At 38.5% G+C, this 17,558-nt stretch overlaps 1 protein-coding gene across 1 annotated transcript; it reads right to left on the bottom strand.

The window, feature by feature from the left end:
* Positions 1-4,915: 4,915 nt before the first annotated feature.
* On the bottom strand, positions 4,916-14,065 carry LOC145994409 (follicle cell protein 3C-1-like). Its single transcript, XM_083130534.1, has 5 exons — positions 13,916-14,065; positions 9,945-10,003; positions 8,273-8,459; positions 6,954-7,025; positions 4,916-5,135 (listed from the first exon to the last, which is right to left on the bottom strand). Exons 2-5 carry the CDS (start codon positions 9,983-9,985, stop codon positions 5,031-5,033), a joined length of 405 nt encoding a protein of 134 aa, XP_082986660.1. The 5' UTR covers positions 9,986-10,003; positions 13,916-14,065; the 3' UTR covers positions 4,916-5,030.
* Between the last annotated feature and the right edge of the window lie 3,493 nt (positions 14,066-17,558).

The following is a 17,558-nucleotide window of genomic DNA, read 5'->3' as shown; positions in this document are numbered from 1 at the left end:
TCACAATATTTTTGTTTTGGCATTTTTCTTGTTGTTTATTATATAAGATTTTCTGGGCTTCAATTCAAAACTTTATACTTAATAAAAATATCAGTTAGGTTCAGCTGTGTGATTTGTATATTTAGTGTATATACTTAATATTAATATTATTAATATTATTATTAATTTTTATCCTCGGTTTTATTATATAATTTTTTGGGTTTTAAATCAAAACTCTATGCCTATCTTATGACAGGTTGTAAGGCCAATAGCCCACAAGTAGAAATATTGATCTAAACTGACCCTCCGCAAATACCTGCACGGACATGCATGTCTAGAATAGCCTTGTTATGTATTGATTTTTTGTATAACAGGCTGGGAGAGATATAAGCCTGACCCTAAATATGAGTGGATTACAATAAACAAGCTGGATGTCAGGCAAAATATTGTTCAATATACCAGAAATATAAATTAAAACAAACAGGCCTGTAAGTATGAGAAGGACTGTAACAACACATCTGCTCCCCTCAGCCACTCTCACAATACTGGCTGATGCAATGCAAAATCTCTTTATATACCCTAAGCACAAATTAAAACTTCTGAAACAAATAAACCAATCAAAATATAACACATCATCATATTATATCATAATTAAGCAATTAAAAAACAATACATGGCTAATAATTTGTTGCATTGGATAATAATTTGTTGCATTGGATAATAATTTGTTGCACAGCATGATGCAATAGCTCTTGCATCATAATTTGTTGCTGAATAATAATTTGTTGCACAGCATGATGCAAGAGCTCTTGCATTACATGTGTGTATGTATGGGTGTATATGTGTGTGTATGTGTGTGTGTATGAGGGGGGGTATGTGTGGGTATATATGTGTGTGTGCGGGTGTTTTGCTTAATTTCAGGTGTAGCCAAAAAAATATCAATTTTTGACAAGTTTATGGACAAAAATCTGGCTGATGCAACTTTTGTAAGTGTGGGCAAATCAATCTGAGGGGAGCTCTTCTTTTCTGAAAAATTCCCGAGGGCATTTTTACAAAATCCTTGGGTTAGGCAGGGTGCTACACTAGAGCAAAAAACTCATATGAACATGTTGAGCAAGTTTTAAGTGTAGCAAATCTGCATGAGAAGAGCTCTTCTTTTCTGAAAAATCCCCTTCGGGAATTTTTCCAAAATCCTTGGGTTAGGCAGAGTTCCACACTAGAGCAAAAAACTCATATAGGCATGTTGAGCAAGTTTTAAGTATAGCCAAATCTGCATGAGAGGGGCTCTTCCTTTCTGAAAAATTCTGTCCTTCCGCTATATACTTTTATACTACTAAGTGTCATACATGAAAGTTCTTTGTTCTAACGCGAACCTTGCGGCTGGCATTCTAATCGTCTCAACACACATGCACAATGCAATAACACAAACAAGTAACGGCAAGTAACCAAGAATAACACTCTTGCGCACAGTACGAAATTAACATGCACTTTGTTTACACATGCTCGCCACTATATTCACAGCTCTGTCTTCATCTAGTCGCGAAGGAACAAAAAAACTCGAGCTCGGAGATTTCGGATTACAAGGAAGCTCACGAATACCATTGACTTTTAACGGTTTTGTGTGCAGCGTAATCTTGATACAGTGTTGCACATTCGAAACCTCCAAACGATCCCCATCGACACACAACTCTTTCAAGGTTATAAACTTAAGCAGGACATTATTGGTCAAAACTATGATTAAAATGTTTTATTATATGTGGCTCTTAACATCGTTTCTAAAGCGTATTTTTTGTGTATATAAGGGCAGAACTTGGATGAATTGCAGAAGAGCTTTTGCATGTTATAACACACGTTAGTGCTCGTTTTGCAATATTTATATAAATGTCTGCGTATGTCCATAAAAATAAGCGGGCATTACAGGCCGCAAATGTCGGCATCTCCGTCAGCGCCGCCCGCCACGCTTCTCCCGATCTCTCGGCTGAAGATCGAAATGAACGCACGAAGATTGCTTAGAGATGAGGCTCTTTGTTGTTCGTTCCTCGTGTGTGTTTTCAATATTTTTCTAGTCAAGTATATTCGACTTCATAGCTGTTTGTCTCTGTTGTCAGAATAAAAACTCCCCCCCTCCAGTTTGGTGGGGGGAAATTTTAGTACAAGATTGTAGGTGGGGGGTCCCTGTTCCCCCCGGGATTTCGCACCCTGGCTTAGAGGGAAGAAAGAACAAGCCTTACCTTACCTTCCCTCCGTGAGTGTTGTAGTACGTTGCAGCGATTGTTGCAATAATGCGATCTGGGCTTAAGCAGGAAGCGGTACGACTGTCGTGTTGAAAATGTATACTTATCTGCTAGATTGAGACTTTCATTGTGAAGTTTTTTTAGAATAGTTTTAACTTTATGTGTAACAGTGACGACAGTATTGAGTATCAGTAAAATGGCGAAGCCAGGTACGAGTGGCAGCAAGCTATGGAATGCCGTAATCTTTTGCAAGGAAGATTTCATTCAAACGGATTCTAAGATTATTCCTGTGCTTTACCTTCAAAAAAAGAAATGAAAAGGAGTGTAGTTTATTTTTGACCTCCACTAAAAATATTATTTTAAATTAAAGCACAGTATATACCATTCATAACAAGGAATAAACTATAGTCCTTTTTTATTTCCTTTTTTTAAAAATAATTTTCCCTTTTTTGTCCTTTTTCGAGTCAATTTTTTCCCTTTAGAATACGCTCTCTAATTATATTTTTTATTATTATTATATTTTCTTTTGGTATGCTTGCCGCGCAAAGAAATGTATTACAAACCAAACAATTAAACTTCACAATATTATTTTAGACTCGTGATAGGGAAAAATGATACTGTGACGACATTTGGCTCCTAATATAATTCGTGAAACGTAGTCGCCAAATTATGTCTGAAATAATAAAGATCAAATCCCGAAGCAAGGGTAGAAAAAAAACTAAAAAATATTCAGGCGGTAGCCATTTTTACTCAGGAGACAGCTCCCCTCCCTTCCCCTCCCAGTACGGGCCAAGAAAGCGCCATGAATCTAACTAAGATAAGCTATGAAATATGATCTTAAAATATTAAATGTGTTATTGAATTCAAGATTAGATTAAAAGCAAACAATTCTTCCTAAAGAAGACTCTACTGGTAACAGCATGAATAACCTTGCAATACATTCTACCATATTGCTACAGATCTTAAAATTCGGATAGTAACAGTGCAGAAGTTTATAATGCCATGTTTATTATTATATACACGTGATACAGAAAACAAATATTAAAAAAAAACATTATTTGAAAATAAAAACAATGAAAATCTCCGTGAGTATAAAGAGTAAAGACATGAAATTCTATCCAATCTTCAAATGTGCATTTACAATGTTCCTATGATTTTCAGAATCATTAATGTTTAACTTTCATGAACTCTCTCTCATATTTCTATCCCGCGTATGAACAGAAAATGTCAAATAATTCTGCACAAAAGGTCCAATCCTGCTTCATAATAGGACTGGAACTCTTTTCCATCGATTAAAGGATCCTCCAAGCTTCCATCACTCCAAGCAAACATTCACTTCAAACTGCACCAAGCAGCTTACAACTTCGTAAAACTAGTTTTATTATTGTCGTTGTGAATAGTTTTATACTTCTTATATTTGAGCGTCGCCATAAATTTTTGTAGGGATAGGTCCGACCGTTGGCATGAAATTGAATAGTATAAATACGTAATAATAGTAATCAAATTACAATTATATTATAGAGTTTATTTTGAGTTTTGTATTGAGTATTTAAATTATATTTTACGCAAAGACAGGCTAATCGGGACTGGGTCCGAACGACTATGTGCCCTCACCGGGTAGCGAACTCGGGACCCCTTGATTACAAGTCAACGACGTTAACACGTATATTTTATTATTATTATAAACTAATAATAATGATAAGCTATTATTGCAAATGTTCAGAAACGAAATCCATTTTCACCCATCACGTCTATTTTTCTTTAAGAAAACAGCAAACAATATATTAACTGCCGTAATTTCATAATAAAATATTTCCCCACATGACATATTGGCATACAAATTGTATGGACTTTTATTACGTAAGTTTTATTTTCGAAATCTCTCATAAAAATTTCCTTCACAAAATGTCCAAAACTCAATATTATAATAAATAGTGGGTTTATTGAGTTTGGTTTGGTGGCGTGGGGAAAGTGGAAACGGATGTTATTTCCGTGATTGGAATTCAAAATACTTTCAGAATCTATTGTTTTGGAAACAACCGAAATTTCCCTTGTATACATTTCTTCTTTTTTTTTGCGTTCTGTAACAAATGAAATGCCCGACCCTGTGGCCGATGGTTAGCACATCGCGCTGCGAAGCCAAGGGTCCCGGGTTCGAATCCCGGTCGGGCTTGGTTGTTTGTGAATGTCCATTCATCAATTTCATCATTTCATCACTCATCCCCATGTTCGCAAATTGGCCAAGAGGCACAAAAAGCGAAGTAAAATAAACTAAATCAATCAATCAATCAATAATGTAACAAATGTAATGGCGAATATGAGAATTTTGATTTTGAAATTGTGAAAAATCCTGACGTGATGGTAAGAAATGAATGTCATTTCCGTGATCAGCATTCATAATACTTCCAGAATCACCTATTGGGTTGAAAATATATTTTTTTAAATGTCCACCAGTGTTTAATTAACTGAACTTAATTACTGTTATCAAGTATAAAAATAACAAGTTTTCCATAATTTGAAGTGAATGGTGCACCTTGTTACGTAATTTTTTATTGCTGATTTCATGATAAAAAATCTATGCACTCTGTACTGAGGATTTTTTTCACACAATTAACCAAAGTGAACTTAGAACAAACAAATGTTGAAACGAACTGACAACTTTTTTAGGTATAGCTACTATTTGCTAGTATTAAAAGAATGACTGCAGATTCACAAGGCTCTTTAATTTCGGCAAAGCAAACGTACATACTGAAACCTGTTCAACTCAACAACATGTAAATAACGGTCATTGTGAACACCTAATAGCCAAGTTCGTTTTCAGGTGCATTTGACAGGGCTTCCGGACTTGCAGCAGAGGCGCTTGGTAGTCTTGACGCCTGTTTCTGCCCACTCCTTGCCACACGCCTTGTACAACATCGCGGCCTGAAAATAGAAATAGCAACTGTCACAGGACGGAAAATTGTTGTTACGTACCTTCAAGTCTGTTTAGGAATTTACGTTTCGCTCCTCACACCGTGAGCAAAAGACTTGGGTAATCATCAGTCGTGATGAACAAAATTTCTTCTTTTACCTTAATAAAAGGTTTATTCTTCATGAACGGCTAAACCAAAGGTTCCCAAACTTTTTCGTTTCACGGCGTCATTAGTGTGTTAATGACACGGCGCTAATGACAGAATCTATCTAACACTTGCAAAGCTGAGTTAGTGTGGTCAGTTTGCTTGCCTTAAGTTCAAAAATAAACACGCATTTCAAATTCAGAAACATTTTACATGTAAAAAGTGCTAAATAAGCACTTATTTGGAACAATCATATCATGTCATTGAAAATATTGGAACATTTCGCGGCATCCCAACAATTTACAAACTTAAATACACACCTCGGTATTGTTCAACATACAGTATTTTCCCTTATCTTGTTGCCATGCTATTGAGAGCTTGTTGATAAATCTATCGGTTTGTTATGGTTGACATATGAAGGATGGCAAATTTGTCCATCTAATACTAGTTGCCTGTGACATCTTAAATTTGTTAAATTAAAGAACGAACAAACACAACATTCCAACTGAATAGGAGACAACTATAATAGCCCCGTCTAGTTCGCTGCACATTTTGACATGTGTAGTGCAGGTGTATCCCGGTGTCAGGCTGGAGCAAGGAAATGTTCAACCGAGTAGACGGATAGCGGTGTTCAAGATCAGAAGATTCAACGAATGCCTGTCTGCAGTTTCAAATGTTCATTTGATTAGTTAGCACGCACCACGTGACCATACACCACACAGTACACCGCTGAGACTTACACTACTTGACACCAAATCAACGAAGTAGACAAGTCGGTGTTGCACCGTGGACGGGTGAGTTCAGAGAGAGTCAAAAAGTGCAGCGAACTAGACTTGGTTAATATAATGTTCAGGACATTACACTGCACTGTAAAGATGTCACCTAGCTTATTTCTACACATTGCAAGACTAAGAAGGAGGAGGGAGACCGGAGGGGGTCCAAGAGAGACATCCAAAGTAGCAGTTAACAAGTTTTATTGCAATTGCCCATGTGAGACTTCAGTGTTTTCCGTGAATTGCTACATTCAGATGGTGATGACTGCAAACGGATGATTTTTTTCTGCAGACACCCAAATGTCAACCTCTCTTCCACGTAGTATACCCTGGACTGCATTTTACAGACGTCTGGACTCACAGCTAGTACAATGCTTTGTGGGGCTCGTGGCCCTTGGGCATGTAGTGTAATAATATATTTTCTAATAAAAAATGTTAAAAGTTAAGTGAATGAACTTTCTTGTTTTGGAAGAGAAAGTGTTTAAAATGAATTGCCATTCAAGATAAGTCAATTTCTTGTTTCATAATTTACTTTTGTAATAATATAAATACAGTATATGAAGACATATTACTATTATGTACCATAAACATAAATAACACATGTTAGTCTTCATATGTTTATTTTATTACAATTAATTATCATTGTTTGTGTTTAGTTTCTTTGGAAGGAAATTTTCAGCAGAAAATAACTGAGACTTACACTTACTTTTCAAGTACCAACTACCAGTGGCGGCGAGGGGGGGACAGTTACCCCTCCCCAACTTTTCGACACTTTTGCCCCTGCACTATGCTAAATCTTATCTACTAAGGAAAATATACTGTCTTTCCCCCATAGTTTTGGCACCTTGCCCTCCCCCGGGTTTTGGAACCCATCGTCGCCACTACCAGTTACGAAGTTGCATTGTTCTTACCTGATATCCTGTGATGTCCTTTTTGGCCGTCTTGCAGAGAAGCTTTGCTATTTGCTCCACTGGTGCAGTGGTCTGGAAGAAAGAAATTAAGAGACATTGCAGTAACATTTCCAGCGAAAAAACAGCTTACGAACAATATTTTTTTTTAAAAAAAAGCATTTGTTGAGATTGCGAAAATGATTTACATGTATGTTATATCTTGTTTTGTGAAGATCTTTCAAAATGCGTTGAAGAATATTGCACATTAATTTAGGTTCATATACAGAAGTATTGCTTGACAAATTGTCCAAGACTATTTTATTATTTTTTTCTCTTTTGCGCCATACGTATGCTGGGCTAGAGGTTGTCAGTAGTTTGGAGTTTCAATTCTTGAAGTTCTCGTTGAGTAAAACAAAGAGAATAAATATGGTGATGGATTTTCATTACCTAAGCAAATTTTTTCGCCCACCTTATGACCCCGTTCAAGTCTTTGTGTACATAGAGCTTGAATTTTAAGTGGCATGTCCTTCGAAATGCTTCTTAACTAAAACATCAACATTACCGGTCTGGGCATAGATCAAGCACGTGTCTAGAAATATATTTCGGGGGGGGGGGTCTGAACCAATTGTCTCACGGGCCTCTCCGATGGCGCAGTGGCAGCGTCGTCGCCTTGTAATCAAGGTGTCCCGGGTTCGATACCCGGTAGAGTTGGTTAGAGGCACATAGTGGTTCGGATCCCACTCTAAACTGTAGATCCAGTCCCGATTAGCCTTAATGTGCATAAAGTGTACATAAAACACTAAATCAATCAAAAATCAAAACCGAGTGTCTCAAAAATAATAATAATGTTTAAATTGAAACAAAAAGTCCACTGTATTAATTACACTCTTAAATCAATTAATATTGTATTGCTATTATTACATGAATAGGTAAATAGATGGTATAAAATTTAAATGTAACAACATTATCAAGCTTACTTGTAGTTATGATCTGTTTTATTTGTAAAAAGACATGTGTTCTGGGAAGGAAATTAATGTCCAATAGATAAAGAATTGAATATTTGTTGTATAACAAAAAATAATGTTATATCCATTTTACGATATATTGTATGTTGTCATAGTAATGCATGTGTATAAATCTCTTTGATACTGTCCTGTAAATATAATGAATCTTTGCCTTTCAATAAACTCAGAGGAAATAGTTAGCCATCGATTGTACAACGAATGCAAAACAAGTATATTTTCATTATTTTTGATCTTGGTAAGTCTTTCGAAGGGGGGTTCGGACCTACCCCCGTAAATTCTTCCTTGGCATAGGTGTCAGTGGGACAAATAACTCACCAGCTCCACACATTTCCTCTGACATTCGTCTTCGCATCCTGCGCCACACGGTTTCTTCATCTGAAACTTGGATGTGAAGATAGGCTCCTCCTTCATAACCTGCTCCTTGGCCAAAGCGTAGTTGAACACGCCACAGACGCAAGACTGGTCGTCTTCGGATTTCCCTGCTTTGCCAAGTCCTGGGCAGCTGGATGGTGGAAGAACACAAACACTGTTACCAGCTCCTGCTCGCAACTAATGCACAGAAGTTGAAATTTGCTTGGTTGTGTGTGAACGGAGACCTCTATCGGCGAAATGTGAAAGAACAATGTTGCGATATGCAGACGTTAAAACCAGAATGGATGTTAAGCAGATTCTCACACCGATAAAATGCCATATTGATTTTAAGAACGTTAAAAATTAAGTGCAGTGATTTTAACTTAAAATATTATAGCACCTACTTACTCGATTTCGTGTATTCAGTTGAATGATATATTTTGGGTCGAATGCACATTGTCACATTGCCAAAATGGGTTTGTTAACAGTTCTAAACCTGGCCTCCTAACCTAACAACGTAGGCATTATTGGAATTGTAAAAATGATGCATGTAAGTTAGTTAGGAGGATAATGATTGGTGCTATCAGCATGTTTGAGCAACTGATTTTCGCCAAGTGTTAGCAGCTGGATGTATCTCTCACAAAACCTGATATATGTACATATATTGTTTTTAATGTCTGCATATTGCAACACTGTCAGTTTTGATGGAAAAGTTCACTAGTCGGGATTAAGTCATCAGATAGCAACTAGTTCAACTACTTACGTACTATCAATTGGTACGAACTGGTAGTTTATGTACGTATTTGGTGTGATAAGATCATATTTTGATTTTGATTATTATTTTCGACCTTTTTTCGGAACTTTATTGGAAGCCTACCATTTATCAGTTTCATCTGTATTTTGGAATAAAACTTTGTGTCAGTTTTCTCTCAACAAATAATTGTTCTTTGAAAATCGTTTAAAATGCAGTGGACGAAATTCTATATCCTCTTATGAAAAATGTGAACGTGTAGAGTATGGCTGATATGACTAGCTGTTCTACGAAAATTTGAATTTTAAAAATTCATGTACGATACGGGAAATTGAGAAAAATTGGTCCCCATTTGCAACGAACAAATTACATTTCCCATTTTTTCATACAGTGAGGTTCTAAACGTTCATAATGTTGTACAGTCAACGGCAAAGATAATGGTAGGCAAATTGTCCAAGTTTTTTTTAAAATTATTTTTTACTCTACATCCTGTGTTGTTTTTAAGGAATGAAACTATGTTGGTTCGAAGCAAGCATTGTTCTCTGCTTACTGACAATATTATTTGAATTCATTGTCATCACATTGTGTAATTCAGACCAAATGAAAATGGTGGTGGACAATTCGCCAACTGTTTTTTCGCCGTTGCGTGTACAAACTGTCAAAGTGTAAAACTGTTGTTGCGTAATATCGAAGAATGTTACATTTTAAATAATTATTTACACCTTTCTATTTTTAAAACGTACTGTGAGAAAATAAGTTAGTACTTCTTGTTTTAATAACCATACCATTGCCCTTCCAAGATTCTACCAGGGGAGGGTCTTATACTTGCTAAAAGTTTTTTAACTACATTTAAGTACAATTCTCCTGTGGTATTATTAGACTTACAACACAGACGCCAGAACTAGTGTCCAGAGTAGTATAGCCATTGTCTCAGCGTATCTCCACTGAAAGAAAAATAAATTGTGCATAAGGAAACAGCGTAGAAAATAATTTTAAAAAATAAAGTTAAGCTATCCTCTGCATATTTCAATGTGCCATGAAGGCGCCCCCACATTAGCTATACATCTTTGCCAAACAGCTATAGATCTTTGCCAAACAGAAGGTGATGTGATCAGCACCACTCTCCGGCTGCCTTTCCCCCCTCCTCCCCAGGTACCTCTTGATTTAGAGGATAGGTGTACACCAGGCATGTCAAACTCAAAATATGAACTGGGCCAAATAGTCAGTAGAGTTAGATAGGGTGGGCCGCAAGGAAAAAAATTAAATTATCTTTAATACTTTATTTTAAAGAATGACTAACATAACACTTAATAAAGTATATTGAACATTCATTGAAACTTGATCATTGCTTCTTGCCTGACAGCTGGCATCTTTTTTCTGCCACCAACTTATCAATATCAGGAGACATCTTATTCAAAGCAGCTACTTTCAGAACACAGCTAAGTTGAACGTCTGAAAATCTGGATCTCGTTGGTGACTTGTTTCCTTTCACGAGTGAGAAAAGTTTTTCACACTGGTAAGTGCTACCGAACATGGAAATTATTTCACACCCAAATTTACGGGTTTCTGGAAAACGTGCAGGCAAGTACTTGTAAAAGTCAGGGATACCCACTTCGCTGTACTTTTGTTTCAAAGTTGAGTCGCACTGAATTTCAATTACTTCCATCTGCAAATGTGCTGCTACTTTTTCTACGTCAGTCGTAAACAGGGCTGAAAACAGGGAGATCTGGTCTTCGAAAGAACGAACATCGTGGAACCTTTTCCCGAATTCAGTATTCAAAACCTGAATTTTTTCGGCGTACTTTTTATACAAAACAGGGTCCTTTGAACTTTATCTGTATTTAGAACAAATTTAAAAGTGCGTCAAGTTTTCGTTTCTTAACTGTTTTTCCCAAAGCAATAACTTACGCTCGAATGTTTTGACTCGTTCATGTTGGTGATTATTTGATCTTTTCCTTGCAGTTTCAAATTTAAATCTCACAAGTGTTTCGTTATATCAACAAGAAAGGAAAGATCTTGTCACCACGTTGGTTGCGAAAAAAGGCTGGTGTCTTGTTCTTTCATTTCCAAAAATTCGCATATTTCATCTTTGAAGTTCCAGAATCTTTCAAGAACTATAGAACACGATAGCCAAGTGAACTTCTGTGTAGTAGGGCACTCCAGAATATTCGCTTTCTAAATCTGTTAAGAAAGCAGAAAATTGTCGCTGGTTTAAGCCACGGGAGCTTATGAAGTTGATAGTTTTTTCACAGGCTTCATCACACTTTCCATGTTGATTACTTTTGACCTCTTGGTGAATGATGCAATGCACATGATGGAACATGTGTTTATCGCAGGTTTCACGAAATTCGTTTTGCAGTTTTGTCACAAAACCATTGTTTTTTCCCCGTCATTGAAGGGGCACCATCAGTAGCTACACAGGATAACTTTGACAGAGGTACATCATACTTCCGCAAAAGTTCACGAACAGCAATAAATATATCCTCACCGGTAGTAGTGTCATGCAATGGTACAATGTCCAATAGCTTCTCATCACAAGCACGAAGAAACACAGCTAAGTGAGCTACACCACCGATGTCTGTACTCTCATCACAAGCGATGGAATAAGCAATGAAATTTGACACTTTTGTTTTAATTTGATCACTCAAATCACAGGCCAGTTCGGTTACTCTTTCAGCAACCGTGTTGCGGGATACTAAAATGCCTTGAAAAGCTTTTACACTTGCGGGATTAACTATTTCCGTTTAATAAACTCGCCTTCGGCAAAAGGTTTTGACTGTTTAGCTATCAACTCCGACAATGCGTAGCTTGCTCGTACCGCAGCTTCGCTTTCTTGAGCTACTTTAGTAGGTTTTCGGGCGAAGGCAGCTTGTTCCTCTTTCCCTTCAACCCTCCCCTCATTCTAGATTCCGGAGGAAAAACTGCGCAGGCAGATGACTTAGCCTTGGGCTCTGAACAACTGGTAATCGTCAACTACATTCGTCAACCACCCCAATAATGCAACACGACCACCTTTTTTCACCTACCGACGGATATATCCTGTCCAAGAGGAAAACGTGTGAAATTTCACATCGTCTTACATAATAACACAGATATTTTAGCAACTACTACATCTGAAGGCTCTATTATTTAAAAACAGGTAATAGCAAAGGGGCCGCACAAAAATATATCGAGGGCCGCATGCGGCCCGCGGGCCGCGTGTTTGACATGCCTGGTGTACACCATAGACAATATATCGTAAGGTATTATCGTTCCCTTCACTGTTTTGACTTTATCTGTAAAAATCCCCTGTACAATACACCGTGCTATGTACAAGGGTCGTTCAAGGTTGACCAAGACTTCCGTGCGTAAAATATTAATTACGAAATTCTCGAATTCCACACACTATTTCACCCTGCAGTGATTCTTTTGGAATTTATGAAATGAATGTTACACATTTCCACATTGGCGGAACTTTGGGCCTAACTTTGGTGGGGGGGGGGGGGCAAAATCGAACTTGGGACTTAACTCTGGGAGGCATAATCAAACTAGAGACTATGGGGACAGAATCAAACTTGGGACTTAACTTGGGGGCAGAATTAATAAGTTTTCATCCCATAAAAATAGCGTGCAGAACTATTTTGCTAAATAACTTAAATTTGCGCAATCATAAAAAAAAACACTTCAATGCTTTGCTACTCAGGTTCCAGGAGGTTAACCTGTAGAGATCGGGATAGATTTTTCCAGAACCTGGCCCCAAAACTTTAAGATCCATAGTGATATGCAAAAACCTAAAGTTTGCAATGACAATTTCACCGCCATAGATTTCACATATTTGGGTGGTCTTTGCGAGCTGTTTTATTACTGGAACCGACCTCCGTGGCGGAGTGGTTAGCACAGACCCAGGCCCGCTACTTCTTCCTTGCAAGTAGCCCCTCAATTGACCTCACGACGCTGGGTCAACGTCGAAATATTGGGGACTCCCACCGGGAATCGAACCCGGACCGTTCTCACCAAAAACGAGGACGAGAAGCATTGGCTAATAGCAATAAATACTAGACGAAACACTAGGAATAATAGAAAATAGACGACATTCGTGCTGGAGTGGTTATACTGAATGCAACTCCAACTGGCGGCTGGGAAGCAGCGAATCAGCGATCAGTTGAAATTTCTTCGACTGAGATCGGGCATTTTCGGGTCACAAGGTACCGAACGTTGTTCGCGGGACGAAACAAATGAGCGTTGGGTGCACCACATGTTGCCAAACGTACCGTAAAGCGAAAAAGAGTCTCCTCGGGCAACGGTATTGTCAGCATCAGAAATCAGCGGGGGTTTATGGTACAACTGCACACGCGGTCCTGAACGATGAAGTTTCCGGAAGGATCACCCACACGTCGGAACGCGGGCGGACGCACAGTCATATAAAGACAACTGGCAAAAACAGACGTACGCTTGGCAACGTTGCTTCGGGAGAGCGATGTGATCCCTTCAGGTTTTACTTCGCAACTGAGTTTGTTGACACCCATCGAACCACACGCCCCTGAAAATGATTGGAAGACAGGACGCGCCAGAAATAGCCATCAAGGCCAACCGCCAGGTGGAGTTGCGATCAGTATAGCACAGCGCGCTACCACGCCAGAGTTCGAATGTGAGTTCTTGTTTAGTGTCCCTTCATGAATTTCATCATGTCATCACTTCTCATCGTCGCGATTAACCAAAAGTGGCAGAAAATAGAGGGTAAATAACAAGAAACAAATCGGATAATGAAGAACATTTGTAATGCATCAGCAGAGAATCGAACTTGGAAATCAGCGTGCAGGGAAGCCTCGAATGTTCCTGCTGAAGAATTCATTCAGAAAATTCGGTCGCCAACTTACCCACAATGCAGCTCTGCTGGAATGGGACTCCCTTTGCAAGACCGCAGCTTGTCAAGAATATTATTTTCAAGACGCGTATCCGGGTATTAGTGTAATAAAAGGCGTTAACAAACTGGTATCAATTGAATTAACGAGGTGCATAGGTGTTCGTCACGTAACTATCACGGGGAAATAATCATTTTTGTGTTTTATGGTTGCAAGATCCGCCTTCGAATGGGCCATAAGCGCGACTGGTATGCAATGAAACGTGACTTCTGAAAAGAGACTCCAACAAACAAACATTTGTTCAAAAAACAAAGGGAGAAAAATATGTCTTAACTCAACACGGAAATCGAATTCTATTGTTCAGTCTTAAATGTCTTATTGAAAATTGGCTAACAATGGTAATTGTAATCCTAGTACAGAGCTGTGCAAGTCACCATACTTTTTTTTTTTGAACAAACTACAAATTAAGTGCCGGACCAGCAATGGACAAAATTTGTAGTCTCTAAGAAGCAAAAATTAATTAAAAATATCATTCAAAAGATGAACGTAGATACATGGACCATTTGCAACGATTGTTCAGCAATTGTGGATTAAGGGGGTCAAGATCCCCACACGAGATTTCTAAAATTATCAATTAACGCCTGGCCAGTCGATTGCAGAGTTCTAGGGAAAAGAGTGATTTATTTTACTTCGCTTTTCTGTCACTTTTGGCTAATCGCGAAGATGAATGGCAATACGATGAGATGGATGAAGGGACAATCATAATTAATATAAGCGCTGCGGGGAGGAGGGACTCCCGAAATTTTGAGAAAAATCAACATTCTCAAATCAAAGCAGGAAAGAACTCGGGGAAAAAGAAAAACCCAGTGGTAACTGAAACCCCGCTTTAAATGACCCCAGATTAAGATTAGTATATATTTTTTGTCTTTGAACAACAACCTTTAAGACGAAGATTAAAAATGGTAATTATGAAATTGTATATAATTGCGTAACCTCCCCTTCTAGAACGCAGCTATGTAATTTGCACCTTAAAAATTCCAGTCCCCTTAAAAAAAAAATCTTCGTACGCAGTCACAAACCCGGCCATTTGTAGAGGTGACGTGATCAGCATCATGCTGCGACCGCCATTACCCTCCAGCGCTGACCCCAGGCACCCATTCATTAGAGGCTGGTTGAACCCCAGATCTGCTCTGTGCAGCGACAACCACATCGTTGGAAAAAATCTCCACCTGAAGTCGCCCACCATGGGAATCGAACTCGGGTCACTTGCGTAACAGTCAGACGCCCTACAAATGTTTTTTTAAAATGGGAAAACCCCTAAGCGCAGTTTCCACAGTCATTCTCTTCTTGTTATATTAATTTAACTCAATTCTTCAGTTTTTTCATATTCTGGGTAGACACACACATATACTGCATACATTAAATACATAAGTAGCAACTAGATGAGGAATCCCCCCCTTGAAAGACCACCCGATACCAAATTTCATTTTTATTCGAAGATGTGGCCCCCAAGGTTATATTTAATTGATGTAACGTAAAATACGAAAAATACCAATAATAAAAAAATCATCATACTTCATGCATGCTGCTTCACGCAGCACAACCTTCACTTGTTTAATTTGAATTTAAAATTTTGGGTGCGACAGCACGAAGGCTATTTTGCACCCGTCACATTATACGGGGTCCAGCCCCTTACCGTTACAAATAACAACTCTAACGTTTCATAAGTAAAATCATAAAATCTTCTGACTTCCGTTAAAAGCTGATGCTGTAAAGGAGCACTCAGCACAAATAAGTACAAAACACAGGACACCACAAACAAAATTATACTGGCCATGGGGCCAGTCGCCAGAGCCTCGTTAGTCTGCAGTCCAGGGTGTACTACGTGGAAGTGAGGTTGACTATTGGGTGCACTACGTGGAAGGAGCACCCCTTACACCCCTTCACTTGTTTAGAATTAGAACACAAATGTAAACTTCCGTTCCGGTAATGGCAGCGCCCGTGAAGCACAGGACCCAGTTCTCAAAATGTAGAAATACTTCAAACCATTTTTAACGGACTCAGCAACGTAAGGTATTTATTATTTGTAAGCGTTGATGTCTATGTTATCGATTAATGTTCCCAAATTTGTTTCTCGTGGTCTTGGATAGTAAATCGCCTTACACCATAGTGTAAAATGTGTGGATAGTATTAATGACGTCTATTAGTACACTGCGAATTGTTTATCAATTAATATTGTTAAAGCATTGATAAAACTTCGATAGCGTCCCAACACCTCTCACTCGTTTACTTCGTCATTTTTAGCATTCGTACTTTCCTATTCTGCATTGCGAAAGATTTTTCAAGGTGCTATTTTGCTTTTCTCACGAAAAAAAGTTCAATCATGGTTCAATTTTTGACATAAAGAGTAATTATTAAACCATTGACGTTAGCCCAAAAAAAACATCCACGGGTAGCCCCACAAACCATTGACGTTAGCCCCAAAAACCATCCACGGGTAGCCCCACAAACCATTGACGTTAGCCCCAAAAACCATCCACGGGTAGCCCAGAAAACCATTGACGTTAGCCCCAATTCACGATAGCCCCACGAACCATCACGGGGACGAGGTATGCCTACGAGGTTAGGTTAGGTTACATTAGCACTCATTTCGTTCAACTTAGCATTTACGGACAACATCGGTTTTTCTCAATGAAAGAAAATACCAACAAGAACTTCTAAATGCTACAGAAACTCATTTCGGTAAGTACTTTCTTGTGTAAAAATGAAGAAATCAGTTGGGACGCTATCGAAGTTTTACCAAAGCATTAGTTGAACTGACACTTTTATTTAAAAAGCGTTATCGTTTGATAACCGTGTAGTATAAAAGGAAGCTGATTTTCTGTATATTTCGGCTATCTTACCCGATTGCCGGTATCACAAGTTTACCTTGTAGGGAGAACTGCCCACTCTTCGGAGGCTGCAATTTGCTTGGGTTAGTTTCTCAAACCTTCTGCTTCGGCTCTAGTTGCTTGCGATACCGAAAAGCAATCGTGACTAATCCTGGAAGGGTTACCCGTTTCAGATTTGTCATAAAAATCTGCATCAGTTAACCTAAATCCAGGATTGCCAAGGATTAAGTATTAATGTATATTGTGCATTAATGTTAATAAACTCGACTTTTGTTGGAAGGAAGTTCCATACCTTTTCATTGCTAAAAACTAAGGAAAGGTATTAAAATCTTATAATTAGGGTCTGTAAGATACGTAGTTACCCTAACAGCTATCTGAGAAGTTCGATCCTGGGTAAAATAGTAATTAACCTAGACCCTAGAAGACCGTGAAGGTTCGTGTCAGTGATTTTTGAAGACCATGACAAGGACCCGAAGTTACCCACCTGTGGATTCTTCGAGTTCCAGTAGAAGCAGGCGATCTGTGGATTCCGGTTCCAGAACCAGAGAAGAAGCAGCCATGATGTCAGGACCACAGAAGCCAGTGACCCGTAAAACTAGGGAGAAGCTGACCTGCTGTACACAAGAGGAGAGGAAAGATGACGATCTGGTGCTATGTACAGACTGCCACGAATATGTACACGAAATCTGTGTACAGAAAGTAACCAATCTTGAGGATCCAGTAGCCGAGATTACGAAATGCAACCGATGTATTGGCGAACCAAGTAC

The sequence above is a fragment of the Lepisma saccharinum genome, chromosome 10, assembly GCF_977018435.1.
Source record: "Lepisma saccharinum chromosome 10, izLepSacc3.1, whole genome shotgun sequence".
Lineage (NCBI taxonomy): Eukaryota > Metazoa > Arthropoda > Insecta > Zygentoma > Lepismatidae > Lepisma > Lepisma saccharinum.
This window is presented reverse-complemented; position numbering and strand designations above follow the sequence as displayed.

What these genes read in the sequence shown, in the direction of transcription:
- LOC145994409 (XM_083130534.1), bottom strand. Translation starts at nt 9,985, where the DNA reads ATGGCTATACTACTCTGGACACTAGTTCTGGCGTCTGTGTT. An exon ending in CTAGTTCTGGCGTCTGTGTT is followed by an intron (nt 8,460 to 9,944) that starts GTAAGTCTAATA and finishes TCCACCATCCAG; the next exon opens with CTGCCCAGGACTTGGCAAAG. An exon ending in AGGACATCACAGGATATCAG is followed by an intron (nt 5,136 to 6,953) that starts GTAAGAACAATG and finishes TTCTATTTTCAG; the next exon opens with GCCGCGATGTTGTACAAGGC.